Consider the following 19594-nt stretch of genomic DNA (forward strand, 5'->3'; position numbering starts at 1 on the left):
AAACCTGAGGTTTGATAAAATTTTCCACAGCTTTTTTTCCTTTTAGTTAAACTCATGTTAAGTTAAATTTCTTATTGGGCGAACAAATGCTTTTGTATTTCTATTACCATAAAATTTGGACCCACTGTGGGTCTAAAGGATATTTGACCCCTTCATTTTTTTATAGAGTAAACCTCAACCATCTAAAACCTTCTGGAAAGGAATTGTTCTAGGTAGCCAAGTTTTCCACATAGCTGAGAGTTTATCCCATTAAGCACCAAGTCATAATTTATTTTTACCATTTGGGATGGAAATCTTTCTAAAAGGTATTACATAGTTTCTTCTCTGCCTTCATAAATAAGTGTATATAGAGAGGAACATAACCTTTTCTTGATGATTCTAAGACATCATTATTAACACCAATTATTTTACCATGCAATTAAGCAGTAAGAGCTTCAAGTATGGAAGACTTCCAAGAAAGCTCATTTAGTCTTGAGCTTACTGAGAGGTATAGCGTCCAGGAATAGGAAGGTGACTCGCATACTGTCCTCTGCCTTGGTCATACAACATCTGAAATATTGGACTCAGTTCTGAGCATCATATTTAAGGGATGACATTGATAAGTTGGAGAGCATCCAGAGGAGGTCAACCAGGATGGCAAAGGGCCCCAAGCTGATACCATCTGAGGAGAAGTTGAAATAACTGAACAAGGAAAATGAAGACTTAGGGAGAAGGATAATTGCTATATCGGAAGGGTCATCATATAGTCGAAGAATTAGATTGTATCTACTCATGCCCAGATGCCGGAATTAGGAACAGTGCATCATTCAATTTTGCAAAGAGGCAAGTTTGGCTTGATTTTAGGAAAAACTTCTTAACAAGTAGAGCTATGTGAAAGCTGAATGGCTGCCTCCAGAAGTAGTGATTTCCCTCTCACTGGAGGTCATTGATCAAGTTTGGATGCACACATGTGGACAGTGCTGTAGCATCAATTCTTATTCAGGAATGAGATGGACTAGCCAGCCTCTAAGGTTCCTTTCAGTTGTGAGACTCTGACTATTTGCCTCTATATTTAAATGTCTCCAATTTTCAAATTATTGCCTCTGCTTTTTTTTTTCCTCTCCTTCCTAGCTATTCAATCTGTTTGCTTAAATTAGCCTCTGTTTTGTTTTTTCCTTGTAGCTTCTTATCTAGTATGGAATCAGAAACCTTAAGGCCAAGTTTGCTAGAATGTGTCAATCAGTTGACAATATTTATTGAGTGCCTACTATGTGACTAACACTGTAAAATAAAACTAAATAGCCTTGGAATGAAGGCTTAGGGTCTCTCCTCTGAGTGAAGCATATGATTTAACACATGTACTTTGTGATATCTATTTTGTGTTCTCAGAGACTTTTCTTGCTATTTCCTCATTCTCCACAGAGTCCTGGTAAGGTGAGGTTGCTAGTTAGCTGAGTTCTAGGTAGGATTTGGTCCAATTTCTTGCTAGTTTAAAAAAAATAGGAAAACTATAGCACTAAAGTTGAAAAAACAAATTCCATATCGCAGAAAAACGTGGGAAATCCTATAGCGATTCTAGATGAGTCAGCACCGTGTAGCTTTGGGAATCAGCCAAGCACAGATTATAACCGTGCAAAGAAAATCAACCATTGCTTAGTCCAGGGTTTCTGGATTTTGAGCATCTTGGAAAATTGTGTATATGCTCAGACTTCTTGAAGACGTTTATTCCTGAGGTCCAGTTCTTCATCTGTACTTCTTGTCAAAAGTGATATGCAGTGATTGCTTTTATTCTTTCTGCTGTTTGAGTCACAATTGAGCACCGAGATCAGCATTCTTCACACATTTCTTAACTTACACGTTTTAAAATATTTTGCCAACTTAAAAAATAAATCAAATGGCTACTCAGAAATAGAAAGCAAAAAAAGCATCCTAGAAGTCAGTGGCCAAATTATACAAAAATAATTTAAAAGGTTGGCACAGTCATTTAATATCATTTTTCTCATCAGAAAGGATATCTACATTTGGATTCTTCATCATCATCATCATCATCATCACCATCATAGCTAGTGTTTATATTGCAGTGCCTTACAATTTCCAAAGTAATTTGCAACTGGATTTTTTAAAAAAAAATGTATTTTCATAACAACTCTGGGAGGTAGGAGCTATTATTATCCCCATTTTATAGATGAGGAAAGACAGAACTTAAGTGATTTGTCCAATATCACACAGCTGGCGAGTATGGGAAGCATAATTTGAACTCAAAGTAACACATCTGTCAACATCTGACGTGACTATTAGCAACTGTCCAAGCCAAGATATGGCTGGGGGATGGAATTCAACACATGCAACAACTATTAAGCACCTGCTGTGTGAAGTTGGAATTAGACTACATGGGGTGTAGTCCCTATGCTGACACAGTATCCATATGACCTTGGGCAAGACCTCTGGGCTTTAGTTTCCTCACCTGTGAAATAAGGGGATTTGGACTAGATGTCCTCCAAAGACCCTTCCCGCTCTAAGTCTATGACCCAATGATCCCTTATGAAACATAACGTGCCAGCTGCCATGGAGTCCATTATAAGCTTGGGGAATGACGTGGACAATGCTACGGACACATGAAAAGGCAAGACAGTGTAAAACCAGCTGCATGGAAAAACACGAACAAGGTCTTGGAATTTCTAGATTCCTAAGATCTCCAGCTGCAAGTAATAATTTAAAATATCGAGCCATGTGACTGAATGATGATGATTGGCGATGGCCAACATTTATACATGGCTTTAAAGTTTGCAAAGTGCTTTACATCCATGATCTCATTGGAGCCCCGTGATAGTAAGTGCCCTCGTAATATTAGACTTAGAGGTGGAAGGGTCCTTAGAGGTTGTTTTACAGGTGAAGAAAATGAGGCTTGGAAAGGCTGAGCTGAGGCAGGATTCAAGCCCAGGTCTTCCTGACCCCAAGTCCAGAACCCTATCTGTTATATTATGTTGCCTTCCCCTCTCAGGAACTGAGATTACCATAGAATGAACAACGCCTCATGACTTTTGATTCACGGAGTAAGACAAAGATTTTTTTTTCGTTTTAAAAGTATAGCCACCAGCCACATTTCTGCATAACCAGCAAAGTAAAATGCAGTGACTACTGTTCAAACACAATTAGGCAAGTACAATCCATTTTCAATGTTGACAATAAGGATGATGATGATAACATTTATATAGCACCTACTGTGTACCAGGCACTGCACTAGCATTTTACAAGTATCTCCTTTTATCCTCACAATGACCCTGGGAGGTAGGTGCCACTTTTATGCCCATTTTACAGTTGAGGAAACTTAGGCAAAAATAGAGGCTAAGTGACTTGCCGGTTGGATTTGAACCCAGGTCTTCGCAGCTTTATCCATTATGACACCTGCCTGCCTGGCTGCCTTTCTCTGTGCTGCAGTATTTGTGCACCCTCGGCAACAAGGTAAAAGGACTATTGTCAGGTGTGTTCATGTTGGGCTAAAGCAAATTTTGCCACACATAAATAACCCTCCAGCTCTCCAGCTATGATACTTTCATGGGAAAAGTGGATCTGTTTTTGGAATTGCCCTTCCACAAATTGGGCGGCTCAAAAAGAAGGAATGGAAGTCCCAAAAGGCATTCCACATCAGCATCTCTACAAAAACTGGCCTTTCTTTCCCCGGCCTCCATCCCAAGTGCCGGAAGCACTTGCTCACAAGTTATTTTCTCAGCCGTCACCTTCTACAGCATCACATGCCCTGTTTGCAGAAGAAATCCCCTTCCTCCTGCACATCATAATAGTCTATCAGGGAGACCAATATGATCAGTGGTTCTTGGTGTCTCGGTGACTGTGACTCTAGAAGTCGCGCCTCTATATGGAGCTGAAGTCACCAGGACCTTCAAGAGCCCAGGTTGCTTTGCCTTCTACAGAGTAGAGCAGGAGGCCACTGTGCCAGTGCCCCGCACCCTCTCTGGCTCTTTATTGAGCCTCTCCACCCTTGAGGTGTGAAATGAGGATTAGGGAATTTGTTGCATATTGGTGTTCAGGTTTTGTGGATAAGAACAAAAGAGAATTCACACTCTGATCCTTATGCAAAAAAAAAGGGGGGGCAGACATTCTTTCATTTTTTTTGGAACATAAAGGGGTATTCGAAAAGTGTTTGAATAAAGCCCTTAGTAGCTTTCTATGGCATCCATGAATATTTATAAAATTTAGGAGCCTAGACTAGGAATGGATTAGCAGATAATGTGTTGGCCTGCTGCCACCATACCAGGCTGCATAAAGCTGAAAGGGTATTGTTGCATATATATAGCATGCTGATAGTCACAGTTGCTACTGTATTATGCTCTTGGTTCTATTTCAGACATACCCATATTTAGGTTTATTTATTTATGAATATCATTTTTAAACTAATAGTTTTATTTGGCATGAGAAGACTGGTGCAAACTTCTAAACATGCATCATCTCTCCTTGAACGAAAAAGAATGTTTTGAACCATTATTTTTAGCTTTACAAAATTGTAACTGAAATCCAGCCCTTCCATCCTGCCAAGAGTGGAGAAATAAAAGATCCTACCTACCCAGCCCCACTGTACCAGCTGAATCTACCAAAAAAAAAGCTATAAAATTATTTGTGAAGTTTACTTTTTGTGGTACATAAAGTAGTCTAAATTCAGGTCTTACAAATGCTTTAAATTAAATCAAGACGTATTTATTGAATGTCTGTTCTAGTTGAGGCATTGTCCAAGGATGTACATGTGAGTCATGTCTTAAGGTTCCTTCCTGCCTCAAGAAGCTCGTGATCTAGTCGCTGAGACAGAAATAATGAACGTGGGCAAAATAAGCTGAATAGCCATGATATGTTTACATCAGAGTTCAGCAATCCCATTGAAAAGATTAAGTGTCTTAGATGTATAACAAATACTGGGAAATAAGGATGTAAAAAGAAAATAAGGCACACTTGTTGTCTAGAAAAACTTCTCCTGGCCTTAATAGAAAGAGAGCTCTCTGAGGGCAGGGATCGTCTTTGGTTTTGTCTTTGTATAGCACCCAATGCATATGCCTAGAACTGTATCTTGTACATTAAATACTTGCACTTTTAAAAAATTGTTAAATCGACTTTTCCTCAAGGTCTAGCATGAGGGATAAGACAAATTACCTATGATACAAAATAGAAGATAAAAAGTACTAAAGCAAAACAGTTTATGTGATTCAATTCACTCAATCAATCAGCAAACATTTATCAGGTAATTAAATTCACGGGAGCTCATGAGACCACCAAATGAAGTGGTATATAGGGAGAAGATGGCCCAAGACAGGACCCCGAGAGTCACCTACAGTTAGAGGGAACGATCTGAATATTGTTGTTGTTTATGTATTTTTTTTTCAAAAAGCTGGGACTGTCCTACACAGTTTTCATTTTTTATTTCTTGAAATATAGCTCCGAAAAAATAGGCTTTAAAAAAGCCCATTGTGTTTTAAATGGAGCTAACTTGACCAAGTCTTTAAAGCCAAATCACTCTGGGTTTCACTGAATGGCTAATGATAAAACCAACCCCCTAAACCATCCTGTGTGTCCTTCTAGGTCTTTGAATGCAGCCTTTTGACTGAGTAAAACAAACCCTTTTATTATGGGGATTTGTTTTGTGAAGTTTGGATTCAGTGGAAGGGCTACACTTGAGGACCTAAACGGCCACATGTGGCCTTGAGGCCACAGGTTCCTCATCCCTGCCCTAAACTCATTGTTTAGATTTTGATGGCTTAGAATAAGTGTAAACAGTAATTGTTTTCTGTTCAGAAAACTCTTCAGGTTTTTCCCCTACAAGATTAATATTTTTGCAATGGCAAATTAGACCATCTTTTGTCTCAATTCTTACCTAGCCCTTAGTCATAGAATGGGCTTGGCCTCAGACAAACTGAGATTTGGGAAAGACCTTAATTTAGAAAGGCCAAGGTCACCCACTGCGTCCAGGGCCATCACCAGTCTACCTTTGTCTTATTACTGCCCTTTGATCATTCTAGAGGAGAGAGTGAGGCTTATGACTTTGCATAGACCTACCTCACTTAAATCCAATCCATTCTCAAGTCAAGACATCACCCCCATGATGTCATTGGTCCTCTTTGAGAATGAAAGATGAACAACAAAAATAGTCCTATCCAACTCTTCATGACCCCCTTTGGGGTTTTCTTGACAAAGATACTGGAGTGGTTTAGCATTTCCTTCTCGAGCTCATTTTACAGATGAGGAAACTGAGGCAAACAAGTGACTTGGCCAGGGTTATACAGCTAGTAAGTGTCTGAGGCTGGTTTTGAATTCAGATCTTCCTGACTCCAGACCAGGTGCTCTCTCTATCTACTATACTACCTAGCTTCCCTGTGATCTGATGATAAAGAAAAGGAGACAGAAAGAATGGTCGGAGAGGAAGGAGAACCAGGAAAGAGTAGCATCCTAAAAACCTGTATCAAGTGTTAAAAACTGCAGAGAGGTCAAGGAGAGGGAGAATTGAGAAAAGGCCACTGGGTTACAACTAAGAGGACATTAGTTACTTTAGAGAGTGCAGTTTCAGTGGAATGATAAGGTTGGAAGCTAGATCGTCAAGGGGTAGAAAAGAGAGTGAGAGGAGGGAAATGGGAGTGTAGAAGCATCTATTGCATATGGTAAGGAGCTTAGCTTGCAAAGAGTAAAAGAGACGTAGGATGATGGAAGATAGGGGAGATATGGGCGTGTTTGTAAGCTGTAGGAAATGAGCCAGTAGAGAGGGAGAGGTTGAAAATGAATGATTGGTTATAATTCTTCTTTGCAATATGCCTAATGCGAAAATATGTTTAATGTGAATGTACTGATTATATCAGATTGCATGCCATTTTGGGGAAGGGCAGAAAATTTGGAACTCAGAAGCTTGTGGAACTGAATGTTGTAAGCTCAAAAAAAATTAATTAAAAAGAAAAGAAAAAAAGAAAATGAATGATAGAGTGAGGGTGACAAGAAGGGCACTATGTTGGAGGAGATGGGCTGCAATGGGATCACTTGAACAAATAGAGGGGTCAGCTTGAGAAAGGAGTAAGGCCATTCCATCATGTGGGACAGAGGTGAAGGAGGAGAGAGTGGCAGAAAGCCCCTGAGAGATAGGAGATGAAGAGGAGGAGAGAAGAGAGAGTTCACAATGAATGGCATCCATTTTTTTTCTGTAATATATGCGACAAAGTTCTCAGCTGAGAGAGTGGAGGGTAGGGGAGCCACAAGAGGTTTGAGAAGGGATTAAAAGTTTTGCAAGAGCCTCTATGAAGAGGGATAGGGAGGTATAGTAGGACTGCCTAGCAGCAATGAGGGCCAGTTGAGATTGTGTAACGTACATTTGTAGTGGACCCAGTCAGATTGGTTGTGTGATCATTCAGCAGCATGTATGTGGGAGTGAAGAGTGAGCCAAGGCTGAGGCCTTCAAGACAGGAGAACCCTGTGGAGTTGAATTAATTCACCAAGGAGTCAAGATGGGGAGAAGACAGGGATACAGGGGAGGTGGCCTGGGAGAAGATGGAGGGGTCAAGGGATCAAAGGTCACAGTGCAGAAGAAAACTAGTGTTATGTAAGAGAAGGCAGAGAGAGAGAGAGAGAGAGGTGAAAAGCTAATAGATTATGGTCAGATAAGGGGATTTCAGAGTTCTTGAACACGGAAGTGACACGTTTGTGGGTGATGGCAAGATCAAGGACATGACCATCTCTGTGTGTGACTGGGATGGGGTGGAGGAGTAACTCATGGAAGTGCTTACTAGATGCTTGTTGACTTGTTGGGACTTCTGAGTGTTAAAGTTGATTCCAAGCAGAGGCACATGGCAATAGAGATGGGCCTCATAAGGTACTGGATTGAACGCTCATCTCAGTCAGAAAGACAATCGCTATTAATGTGAAATATGGAATCCCGAAGGGGCAGCCCCTTTTATAATTTTGTGGCTAAAACTCTGGAACAGGGACAAGGTTGGATTTGCTCATGAAATAAGACAACATTTGTTGGGTGGACACTGGGAGGCAAAACCTATGTATTTTGTTTTTTTTTTTTTACTTTTCAGTTGCCCAGCATCCCAGGAACTTGTTGGATTTGCTTCATGGAGACCATCCCTTTGGGCAGGGGTGGGAAGTCTCCGGTAATGCTACTTAGCTCTGTCTTGCCGTGAGGTCATAAAGTCTACATAATTTCAACCTCAGTTACTTCCAAAATAAATGTGAACAGCAACCTGCTGTTTGCCCAACGTGAAGATTAGAGAGTTGAAAAATATTGCTGAAGCTTCATGGTACAATGGAAAGACCCAAGAGTTTGGAGTCAGACCTGGCTGCAAGTCTTGTCTTCCCTACTTAGTACCAAAGCAATCCTGACTGGGCCTCACGTTCCCCAACTATAAAATGAGGGGGTTGGATTAGGTCTCCAAGGTCCCTTTCAGCTCCAAATTGCTGGTCCTGTATTTCAGCTCTTTAGCCCAAGTCTATTCTGATGTACTTTGAGGGGAAGAGCTGTCTGCTGATGATCGGAGGACTACCTAAACTTAAAATGTTTAGTCCAGTCCTTCTTCTGCATGATAAAACCCTACCAGAGTTATGTGTTTTTTACAGAGGCATTTTCAAGGTTCATACCAGGCTACATACCACTGCAGTATTATGCTGACCTAATGAAGCAAAGAAATAGACCCCCATGCAAGAGCAAGGTTTGAATTTTGAAGATGTAACTAAAGTTATCTTTGAGTGCAATTAAAAAGGATACATCAAAATTAAAACCATTGTTAAAATTAATCAAAGATTTAGAAAGGTAGAACCGAACTCTCGAGCTGAAAATTACTGATTTAAACAATTGTTCTCACATTTTAAACTACATAATGAGGTAAAAATTACGAAGCCTCAGAGCATAAGCTCTAAAGACTAGTCTAAAACTGAAGTCAGAATGAAATGTTTTAGCTTTCAAAACTAAAAAGCAGAACAATTACTTCCTACAAAATGGTATAGGAAGAGGTTTCTGACCCCTGCTAATTGTTTTATTATTCTTCAGAGGGGAATACAGGCAGCATTTCCCAGGGTTTCCAGTAATTACACTCCATTCAATATCAGAAGAATTACAATAATTCTGCATGGAATATACTTGTGCCCTTCAGATGCAAAGCCTTTGGAGAAGTGGAAAAAACAACTTAAAGTAAATTAGCATGAAAATTATCGTAGTTACTGTTTATTTGAGGGCTCCATATATCAGAGGCTAATTATACATTGTATGCCACATTTTCTTGGAGGTATTGTAATATATTTCTTGTGCTGACCAAAAGACGTATGAGTTTTAGGATCCTTTATAAAAGTACACTTGAACTTTACCAGTTCTGCCTTTGTCCATGAGAAAATGTCTGGGCATGGACAGTTCAGACTTAGAGTAGCAGCAGTCACCAAGATCTTACAAGTATTCTTTTTAATATAAAAAATTGGGAATCTTCTATGAATCATTTTCATCTTGTATGAATTGATTTTTTGAAGACCATTGAGTCTCTCTCAGATTCATTTTCTATAGTCTGGTAAAGTGAGAGGCCAGGGGGAGGTATAGGGGGTGGGGGGAACACAGCGGCTCCAGAGCTTGAGAGTCACTTTCCCTGTGTGGAGTCTTATCAATTTTCTTGCTATTGTTAAAGGTAATTCACCATCTCTATGGAGCCACCTTTAGAATATAAGCAGCAAAAGCCTCGTTGAAACAGCACACAAAGATTGAGGGGTACTCGCTAGTGTTAAAATGCCACATTCAAAAAAAATTCCATATTCTCTGCTGTGGAATGATGTTTTGTCTCACAGATTAAAAATACATATCTGGGCTTTTTTAAAAAAAGAATTTAAACTAGTTAGAAGTGAAAACACAAAAGATTTCCTTCCAATCATCTGAATTTGATCAAAAGATTTTAAAAAGAATTAGTATTAACCTTGAAACACACTTTAACCTAGAAGGCTAATAGACTTGAAAGGACAGTAAATCACACATCACTGTGAAACAGCACATCAGAGGTAGAATGTTTTTTTACAGATAGAGAGAGATTGACTGGATCCGTGATTTCGTTGTTACAGGGAACTCCCAAGTGTACAACCTCAGTCTTTCCCAGTCTTAGTTGCCTAGAGCACTGAGAGGTTAAGCAATTTGGCCACAGTCACCCAGCCAGTTTGTGTCCGGAGCAGGACTTGAACCCAGGTATTTCTGGCTTCAGAGCTCTCTGTCCACTACTCTGTACTACCTGTTACCCACATCTACAACCACACCTACCCACCTTACTGCCTACTTACCTGCCTGCAGATCAGCTTAACTAGTGTTTCTCGAGCACCAGCTATGGACCTAGGACTTGTTTTTGTTCATCTGACCAAGACTATATAAAGCTGCTGAAGGGGACAAAGAAGAAGTCTATAGTGGGTCTCTGCCCTCCAGAGCCTTATGATGAGTCGATTGAAACTGTCATGAGTAAAACGAGCTGTTTGAGCACTTCCTAGAAGACCGCAGCACTTTAAAAAGGGTTCGATGTTTTGAGCTTTTTAGTACTTGTCTCATTACACCTAGGACTGGGACTGTTTCTACTGATTTTTACAAGATATTTTAAAGTATGGCTTGAGCCTCGGAGTGAAAGAATAAGAGAAGAGTTTACTAAATGATAGCAATATCATTGTAATAAATGTAAAGCATCATGTATAGTAGCACAGTATAGCTGTTGTTGTTTTAACTTGGCATCAGAAGATCTGGGTTTGAATCTTGCCTCTGTCATTTCCTGCCTTTGTGACCTTAGGCAAACAACTGACCTACTGGTGCTCAATTCCTAATCTGAAGAAATAGGGCAACGTGGGGGTTGGACCAGGTGGTCTCTAAAGGCCCTTCCAGTTATAAATCTATTATCCTATGATAATGATATTAAATAATATTAAATTAAATAAATATTAAATAATATTAAAAATAATGGGACTCATTTAGCCACTTTCTGTAAGAAGTCCAAGTGAAAGATGAGCATATTGACATACCTATGAGATGCCTCACTGCTAGCTCATTAACCCTGATTTTTGGTGAAAAAGGAATTTGCAAATATCCAAGGCAGAAAATTTCCCAAGAAGGGGGTCCTCCACAAAAAATTCCCAGTTCCATAAACTTTGTATCTCACATTTTCCCTTCCTTGGATTTAGAGCTAGGTGGAATAGGAGACAAATGCTAGATTTGGAGTCAGTTCAGGCACTAGCTGAGTGACCCCTTAGTAAGTCACTTAAAACTCTCTCAGCCTTGGTTTTCTGATCTGTAAGATGGGGATAATAATATCACCTGTCTCCCAGGGTTGTAATGAGGATGAAATGAGATATTATGTATAATGTGTTTTTCAAACCTTAAAGTGCTATACAGGTTTAAACTAGCTTAAAACTGTAGTAGGACTTTTGGAACATTTTGCATAAATGCTAGTCGTCATCATCATTATGTTACTAATCTTCTATTATATTTATTTACTTATTTTTAACATTCATTTTTTAAAAGATTTGAGTTCCCAATTCTCTCCCTCCCTCACCCATTGAGAAGGCAAGCAATAGGATACAAATTATATATATGAAATTATGGAAAACATATTTCTGTAATAGCCATGTTCCAAAGAAAGCAAGAAAAAATTAAGCTTCAATTTGCATTGAGTTCATCGGTTCTCTTTCTGGAGGTGGATAGCACTTTTTATCGTGAATTCTTCAGAACCATCTTGGATCATTGTATGGATCAGAGAAGCTAAGTCTTTCACAGATGATCATCATTACAATATTGTTATGGTGTACAGTGTTCTGGTTCTACTTACTTCTCTTTGCATCTTACTATTATTATTAATAAAAACCGGGAAATAAGTATAGAAATACACTAGGTGATGTTGGTTGCTATAATATCAACCTGGCAGATAGATTTTTTAAATCTCCAAAATTCTCAACTACCTTTCCTAAAGAGTGTCCTACAAACAGAGCTTCTGTCAGGCAAATATCAATAACTTGTGGAAATACAGAACCAAAGCTGGAGGCCAGATTTTCAATATATACTTTCACTCAAAGCTCTACTGTTGTTTAAAAAAAACCTCTAAATTTTTTTATTTGTTTATTTGCCTTTTAAACTGGGTCCCGCTGGCACCAACCTATAGCCGTTGCTAATCTGTATGACTTCCCAAAACAACAGATGATTTGATAGGTCCCCTAGTTGTCTATGTAATCTCCACACTGCTTTCTGGCTCTATACCCTACAATTCCATGAGCCTGTCATCCCATATCCTGAAGTCTATCCAGCGCCTGTCTGCAAACCTCTTTCTTCCACAGAGCTTGACTTCTTAGAAACTGGCAGACATAAACCTGACTCTTTCTTGATCCTATGCCTTTTCTTCCCTTTTGGTGTTTGATTTGCTCACAGTCTTGTTTAGATTGGGAAATACTGTTCTACATCATAAAACCTTCTGTAGTCACCATGTGAAGGTTCAGCCCTAGAGCTTCAGCATCGACCCTCAAGTTCCATATTTCAGCAGATATCACCATACCAGCTGCAGGCCACAGGCAAAAGAATCAAGAGGAGGAAACAGAGGGCTCCCCCACATCCTCTTTCTGTGTCATTTTTTTTGTTCCCAGCCCCTCCCAGATGCCCTGTCTACAGATGACCTCCCCTATCCCATGACTAAAGTTCTCCATCCAGTCCTCCTCTCTCTGGGAGGCAGCCCCCCACTCAACCTCTCTGGGAGGTAACTCCTCTCACCACCCTCCTTATCAAAACTTCCTTTTAATGAGCAGTCCTCAGCCAGCTGTTAGAAAGGCTTTGATCAGCTCCTTCCAGTATGGTGTCAATAGCTTCACGGAGTTCAATGTGTTACTCCAATATACTCCAGGTATATTTGCAATAAATAGCAAATGCTACAGTTACTTAACTCAAAGGAATGGGGGCACTTCTGGCATCAGAACAGACAAGTGGAAGAGATTATTTCTTTGGGAAGGGGAGATCATCAGCTATAAATATACCACGTGTGAATAAGGCCAGCCTGGCCATATAGCTAACTGAGGAATTTAATTGAAATAATGTTTAGTTGTATTTTTAAAACTCTTGCATGTGTTTTTGTAGGTCAACTCCCAAATATTGTATGAATTTTATAGTATATATTGGCTTTTTTAACTAAACAAAGAAGCTCAGAACCTGAGAATCTGAAGGAACTTCAGAGGTCATCTTTTCTAATCTGTAAACTGAACTCTGTAGCATCCCCCCAAAGCAATCACCCTTATCTATATTTGAAGACCCCTCCCCCCCACACAGAGAAGGGAACCTTCTGTCTCCCAAAGTAACTCATTTCTCTTTTGTATAGCTCTAATTGGTTAGGAATTTTCCCTTTTAAATCAACCTAAATTTATCTCTTTGTAACTTTCAATTATTGCTTTTAGCTCCATCTTTTGGGACCAAACAGAATCAGCTTAATGCCTCTTCTTCAAAACAATCCTTCAAATGTCGCTCTTAAAGACAGACTTCACATTCCCCCTAATTAATATTTCCCTTCTCGTGGTTAACACCCCCACCAATTCTTCCAAGTGAGTTCTATTAAAGTCTCCTGAAATATTTCTCAACCCCAAACTCTATCCCAGTATGCTCCCTCTGTGATAGCAGAATGCCTTTGGAAGGCAGTAAAATGTTAACTAATGGGGAGATTAAAAAGGTACTATTCGTGAAGACTCTTAAATCTTAGGTTATGGGGGCAGCTTTAAAAACCTGTCTCCCACTCATCCTTCCATACTTCTTTAATATTGCCTCCTTAACAAACTCTATGGTCTAGCAAACTTAACAGGTCTACTGTTGTTGTTGATAGGTTGTGTCCGATTCTTCATGACCCTCAGTTGGTATTTTCTTGGCAAAGATACTGGAGTGGTTTGCCATTTCCTTCTCCAGCTCATATAGCGTTAAGTGACTTGCTCGGGGTCACAGAGCTAGTAAGTATATGAGGCTGGATTTGAACTCAAGAAGATGAGTCTTCATGACTTCAGGCCATCTTTCTGTCCACTGAGCCACTTAGCTGCCCACAGTGAGGCATAGCTCCAGGAATAATGCTGGTTTGGCTTTTTTTTCACTTTGCTTTGTTATCCACAAAAAATAAGGGCAACACAGATGCAGAATGAGATTAGACCTCCTCCTGAACATCTTCCCTTACCTTAGTTCACAAACATGAATTTCTCGTTGATCTTTAGTTTCTCCCAAAAGTAATGTAATTTGAATCAATATTATTTTTAAATTTTTACTGAGAAGCGTCTGGGTCATATATATTACAAAAGATATGATTTCTCATCACACCAACTGTAGCTACAATAAATAATGATTGTTTTTCTTGGTAGGTTCCATCACTTGCTACACTGATGTGTTTTTTTTTTCCTTTTTAGCGCATGATTGCTAATACGGTCAGAACGGCAAGATACTGCAGGAGCCAGCCCTTCAGTAAGTTACATGCTATATCTGCCATCTGGGTCTCAATGGCATGACTGGTTTTTAATGAGAATACTAATAAAGCCTGAGATGCCAGGTAACTTGGTGACTGCATCAAACACTTTGGACTTCAAACTCCAAGAGGACTCAGGGACTTCCCTTACTTTTAGGTTGTTGCAAAGCTAAACAGTAAAAACAGGAAGACTATTCTAAGAATGAATTTGGTGGGGAGGGAAGAGATACAAATTTAAGAGTACTATTTTGATGTTCCTAGAGTGGCCTTTGAAGCTATATAGGAAAAGATTAAGAGAAGCTTGCCTGGCTAATCCAGCCTTATCCTAGCTCTTCCTCTGACTCATTGTTTGATGTTGGGTAATTCACTTAAACTCTTTATGACTCAGTTCCATCATTTATAAATAGGGGAAGATAATATTTATCATCTGTCCAGGAGTGTTGCGATAATGTTTGCAATATATTTGCAAAAGGTGCTGTGCAAAGAAGCAGTATTTTCTGTTCCCAGTATCACCATATGGGTTTAATGTTTTTTTTTTAATTTTTGTAAAGGCACCAGAGTAATTGGCACAATAAAATGCATGATCAGAATCACAATAGAGTGGTGTCACTGGATGCAGTCTGGGGCACTATGTTATCATGGCACCTTGGTTCTAGCTTTGATGTGGGTCCTGTGTAGGTGGGCTGGTAGGTAGGTGAGAGAAATTTGGCTCCCTAGAACCGGTCTGGAGAAGGAAGGAGGTGTATTTTATGGTATTTTTTGGTTGTTTACTTTATTTCATTAATCATTTTCAGAAATTTGGGCATTAACTCACAATTAATATGTCATAGAGGTGACCCCATAAGTCTACTTGGTGCCATTCTTGCTGGTAAATGCTATGAATAGTAGTTGCCTTCATAGACATAAAGATTGTCATTATCACGAAGCATCACTGTGACTTCTGTCACTGTGATACATGACAATAAACATAATTAACATTTGTGTGGTGCTTTATGGTTTGCAAAGCAGTTCACATATGTTATTTCATTTGTTCTTCACAATAGCCCTGTGAGAGAAGTGCCATAAATATTATCCCCACTGTATAAATGAGGAAACTGAGGCACAGAGTGGTTAAGTGACTTGCCAAGCTTGCGTCAGAGGTCCATCTAAGCCCTGCTCTCCCTTACTCCAAGTCCAGTACTCTAACCACGAGGCAACACTGCATCTCTATCAATATATCCTAGTAGATATGACATGGGGCGGACTTGTCAGGACTTCAGGTGGGTAGAATCACAGAAGATGCTGATGTCCTATTAGCACCTATTTTTTATTTTAGATTCAGCGCCAGAGGAGAGAAGGGACTGGGGGAAAAATAACATGGATTAGCATGGTGAAGACAGACACCTTTGAGGAATTGGGGTTTAGGATGGGCAAGCAGACACTATCTCTAAAGGACAGATACTCTTGCTTTCTCAAGCCCTTGTGATCTGCTCCCCCGTGGCCATAGGCCAAACATGCCAGAGGAGTCACCAAACTGTCCCACACAGTTTCTCTCAGAATCTGTGAGTGGCTGGTGTTCCTCAAGGAATAGTAATTAGATAATGAAGGAAGAGGCAGCTCTGGAACCACCTATTGACAATCCCATAGGCCTTCCTGGAAACATACCCTGCAAGAAAGAGAGGGCAGGCCCTGGGGATTTGAACATTTGCATTCTGCTCCATTTTCTCCAAGAAGAGAAGGAAAACCAGTCTGTAAGATAACGTGTACTGCATTTGTCGAAGTTATCCGTAGCTGCTGGTAAACAACAGCTGCTCGGCTCTGAAGTCAACAATCTATAGATAAAGATATAGGGGTAGAGTTATAAACATTGCGAGACTATGGACAATGTAATTACAGTATATTGTACGTGGAGGGTATATTGCCAGCAAAAAGAGATGAAATTAAACACAATGCGCTCCTTGTTCAGTCCAGGGAGGGATTAATTCTGGATGATTAGTATCCTGATGAGTTTCTTCTTATACCAAGTAAGTGCTTCTGAATCCACATGGTGTTCTCTGTCCAGCCCTAAAATGTTCTCTTTCACCCTTTGTGCAAAAAGTGCAATCCTTTTGCCTCTGGGAATGGTGAGAGGAAAGGGAAAAGGGACCCTCTGTGTGTGTATATGTGTATGTGCGCGCGGTGGGGGTGATTGGAGTGGGGGAGAATAAGAGAAGCAAAGGGTCTGCAAGAGGGGCAGCATGGCATAAGGGAAGGAGCCTGAAGTGGGATGCGTAGTCCTGGCTCTAACCACTAATCCATCTTGTGACCTTAGACACAAGTGACAGCTCTGTGGGTCTCTTATATATAGAAGAGGGTTGGACTAGATGATCCATAGACCTCCTTTCCCTGTGGAGGTATAAGTAGGAGTAGTACAGTGCCCTCTGGAATACCATACACCAGCTGGGTCAGGGGATGGTGCCCTCAATCCTCTAGGCTGGGGCTTTATTTTTTTCAAGCAGAGAAGAGTAGTATAATAAAAAAAGAGCCTTGAACTATGAAACACTTGAAACCACATCCTGATGGCACCACCCACCAGCTGTTTTTACCTTGGTCAAGTCGCAGAGGCTCAATTTTCTCATCAGTAAAATGAGAATGATGCCCGTACCACCTACATCCCAGGGATATTAGAAAAGAGATTTATGAACCACAGTGGAAAGGCAAGCTTCTCTTAAGTACAGAGGCCTCAATAAGGTCAAACCAGGTACCTTTATAGCAAGAGAAGTGAACATTTGGTATCATGAATCCAGCCACTCTATGAGTGGCATTGGAGCAGAAGTAAGTATTTCAATTTTGTAGGCAGGTCATACAAGCAAGAGAGGAAATTGCTTCTTCAAACTCAGGGCTTATTTCTTTAACCTTGGCCCAAATGGAAATTAAAAACAGTAGTCAGTAAACAGTGAAACATTCAGCTAGCATAGGCTAGACTGATTCTTACCTAGGGAAGAAAGAAAGGATCTATTTTTAGACTTAATGTTAGATTGATGGGAAGAAGGAAAAAGACAAGTCAATAGATTCAGTATGTTATCAGAATTAGATGTGCCCTCAGATGGTTGCTTTGATTTTCACTCAGGTAAGATGGCAGGGAAAACATCAAACAAGGAAGTTTGGAATAGGAAGAGAAAATAATTAGGAGAAATTACTTTTAATGTCTCCCATTAAAATTTTAATAAATCAAAATATTAAAATAGTACAGTGATAATTATTAAATAGTATGTTGCCTGACCATGAAAATAGTATAGTAGCAACTTATCAGCCTTACTGACTCCCAGCATTAAAAGTAGTAAATAAGTGAAAAGAATAAAATCGGTAGGGATTGAACAGGTTGAGTATGTAATAACCTGTGCTCTTTTCCTGTGTCATCAGATCCTGATGCAGCCCTTGCTAATAAGAACCATCAGGACGTCCGGGGTTACGTACGACAATTAAACGTGATTGACAACCAGAGAACGTTATCCCAGATGTCGCACAGATTAGAGCCTCGTCGAGCATGAACATTTAAAGGGACTAAAACAATGGTTCATTTCCAGTCTGCTGTCTGCTAAAAAAAAAATGCCATTTCTATTACAACTGTAAAATTAGTGAAAACAATCCCTGGGCCTTGCCCAGCACACCAGCTACATGGTGATGAGGGCAGTGTGGCATTGTGGAAAGAGTATTAAACTAGGTGCCAGAAGACCTCTGTTCTAGTCTCAGCTCTGCCCCTAACTAGCTGTGTGGCCTTGGGCAACTCACTTAACCTCTCTGAGCCTCCGTCTCCTCATCGATAAAATGGGGATAAAAAAAGCTGTTTCCGCCTACCTCACAGGGCTGTTGTGAGGACCAAAAGAGATCATTTATGTGAAAATGCTTTGAAGACTCTCAAGCGCCATCCGGACATTAGCTAGTATAAGGAGAGGAACACATGTGGCTTATGAAACGCTTGTACACTGTAGCTTCAGGAATGCCCGGTTGGTATGCAGCTTTATTCATTTTGAAGTCTTTACTGTACTATAAATAAAAACCATAGTAAAACCCAATAGATCTACAGTCAGTGATGGGCACATGGCAAAATCCTATACACCTTTGTATAGGAGTAAGATAGATCACTGGCAGGATAAGTGGGGAGCTTCTCTAAGAAAGGCCAGTAGTAATATTATCCCATGGTTTGGATCCGCAAGGTTATTTGTTGTTAACAAAGATCGATGGAAGCTCAAGATAGAGGTGGCCATGATGTTCTCATCCTCGTGGCCTCGCCTCTGAGAGAACCTGACTTTGCATACTACTGTACAACACCGGGGCTGTTTATGTGAACTTGAAAGAACTGGTCTCTAATTTTTGAAGGATAACTAGAATTGTATTTATGTTTACAATATAACCTTTTTTAAAAAACTGACCAATCAGGATTACATAGAAATTCCAGTACTGAGGCTGTTAAAAATTGCTACAGCAAAGGTAGAAAATGACATTGAAAAAGAGCACAATATGCACAAAGCATTTTTTTTCAAACTGAGAATATTTTCCTGGGCATTAAAAAAAAAACAAAAAAAACTTTACTATCAACTGCAAATTGTTGTTACTGGCAAAAAAAACATATTTTCTGGACTTAAGCATTATTACAGATATCTTAATTTTCAGCAATCGTTTTGCACTTTCAGGTAGAATGTAAATAAAAGTGTTTATTCAATTAAAGTTATAAAGTATTTATTTGCTACATATCCAGTAGTGTGCCAAAATCATTACTTTTTTATTTATTTTATTAGCATGTAATTGGAGTACAGGTTTTTATTTCATCTTCATAATTTGACAGCATTTAATGTGCAGGAATCATGTGATGTGTGTGTATCTTCTGTAAATAATATCCAGGAGCTTCATTAAATAGAAATACTGAAAAGATGTGCTTGAGCCTTTATTTTAAAAAAATGATGGTAGATAGGGGTAGTCCAGACCTATGATTTCATCACTTTAGGGAATTCCTGGTGGGTAATCTCTCTCTACCAATGCAGATCGGCTTTTGTTCTGCAACTTAACATCTTAGAGCCCTGAGAGGTTAAATGATTAACCAGGTTCACACAACCAGTATGTTTCAGGGGTAGGATCTGAACTGAGGTCTTCCTGACTTTGAGCCTGGCTCTCTATTTTCTACCCCATGCTTCCTCTCCTTA

At 39.7% G+C, this 19594-nt stretch overlaps 1 protein-coding gene across 4 annotated transcripts in view; it reads left to right on the forward strand.

Annotated features, from left to right (window-relative positions):
• RAPGEF4 (Rap guanine nucleotide exchange factor 4) overlaps nt 1–19325 on the forward strand; it is a 257949-nt gene extending 238624 nt beyond the window's left edge. For all 4 annotated transcript variants that reach the window (XM_036744587.1, XM_036744589.1, XM_036744588.1 and 1 more), the window contains 2 exons: nt 14380–14434; nt 17817–19325. In XM_036744587.1, coding sequence (XP_036600482.1) covers nt 14380–14434; nt 17817–17944 — 183 coding nt within the window. In that variant the 3' untranslated portion in view covers nt 17945–19325. The remainder of the gene's footprint in view (nt 1–14379; nt 14435–17816) is intronic.
• Nucleotides 19326–19594: the final 269 nt, after the last annotated feature.

The sequence above is a fragment of the Trichosurus vulpecula genome, chromosome 2 (genome assembly GCF_011100635.1).
Source record: "Trichosurus vulpecula isolate mTriVul1 chromosome 2, mTriVul1.pri, whole genome shotgun sequence".
Taxonomy (NCBI): Eukaryota; Metazoa; Chordata; class Mammalia; order Diprotodontia; family Phalangeridae; genus Trichosurus; species Trichosurus vulpecula.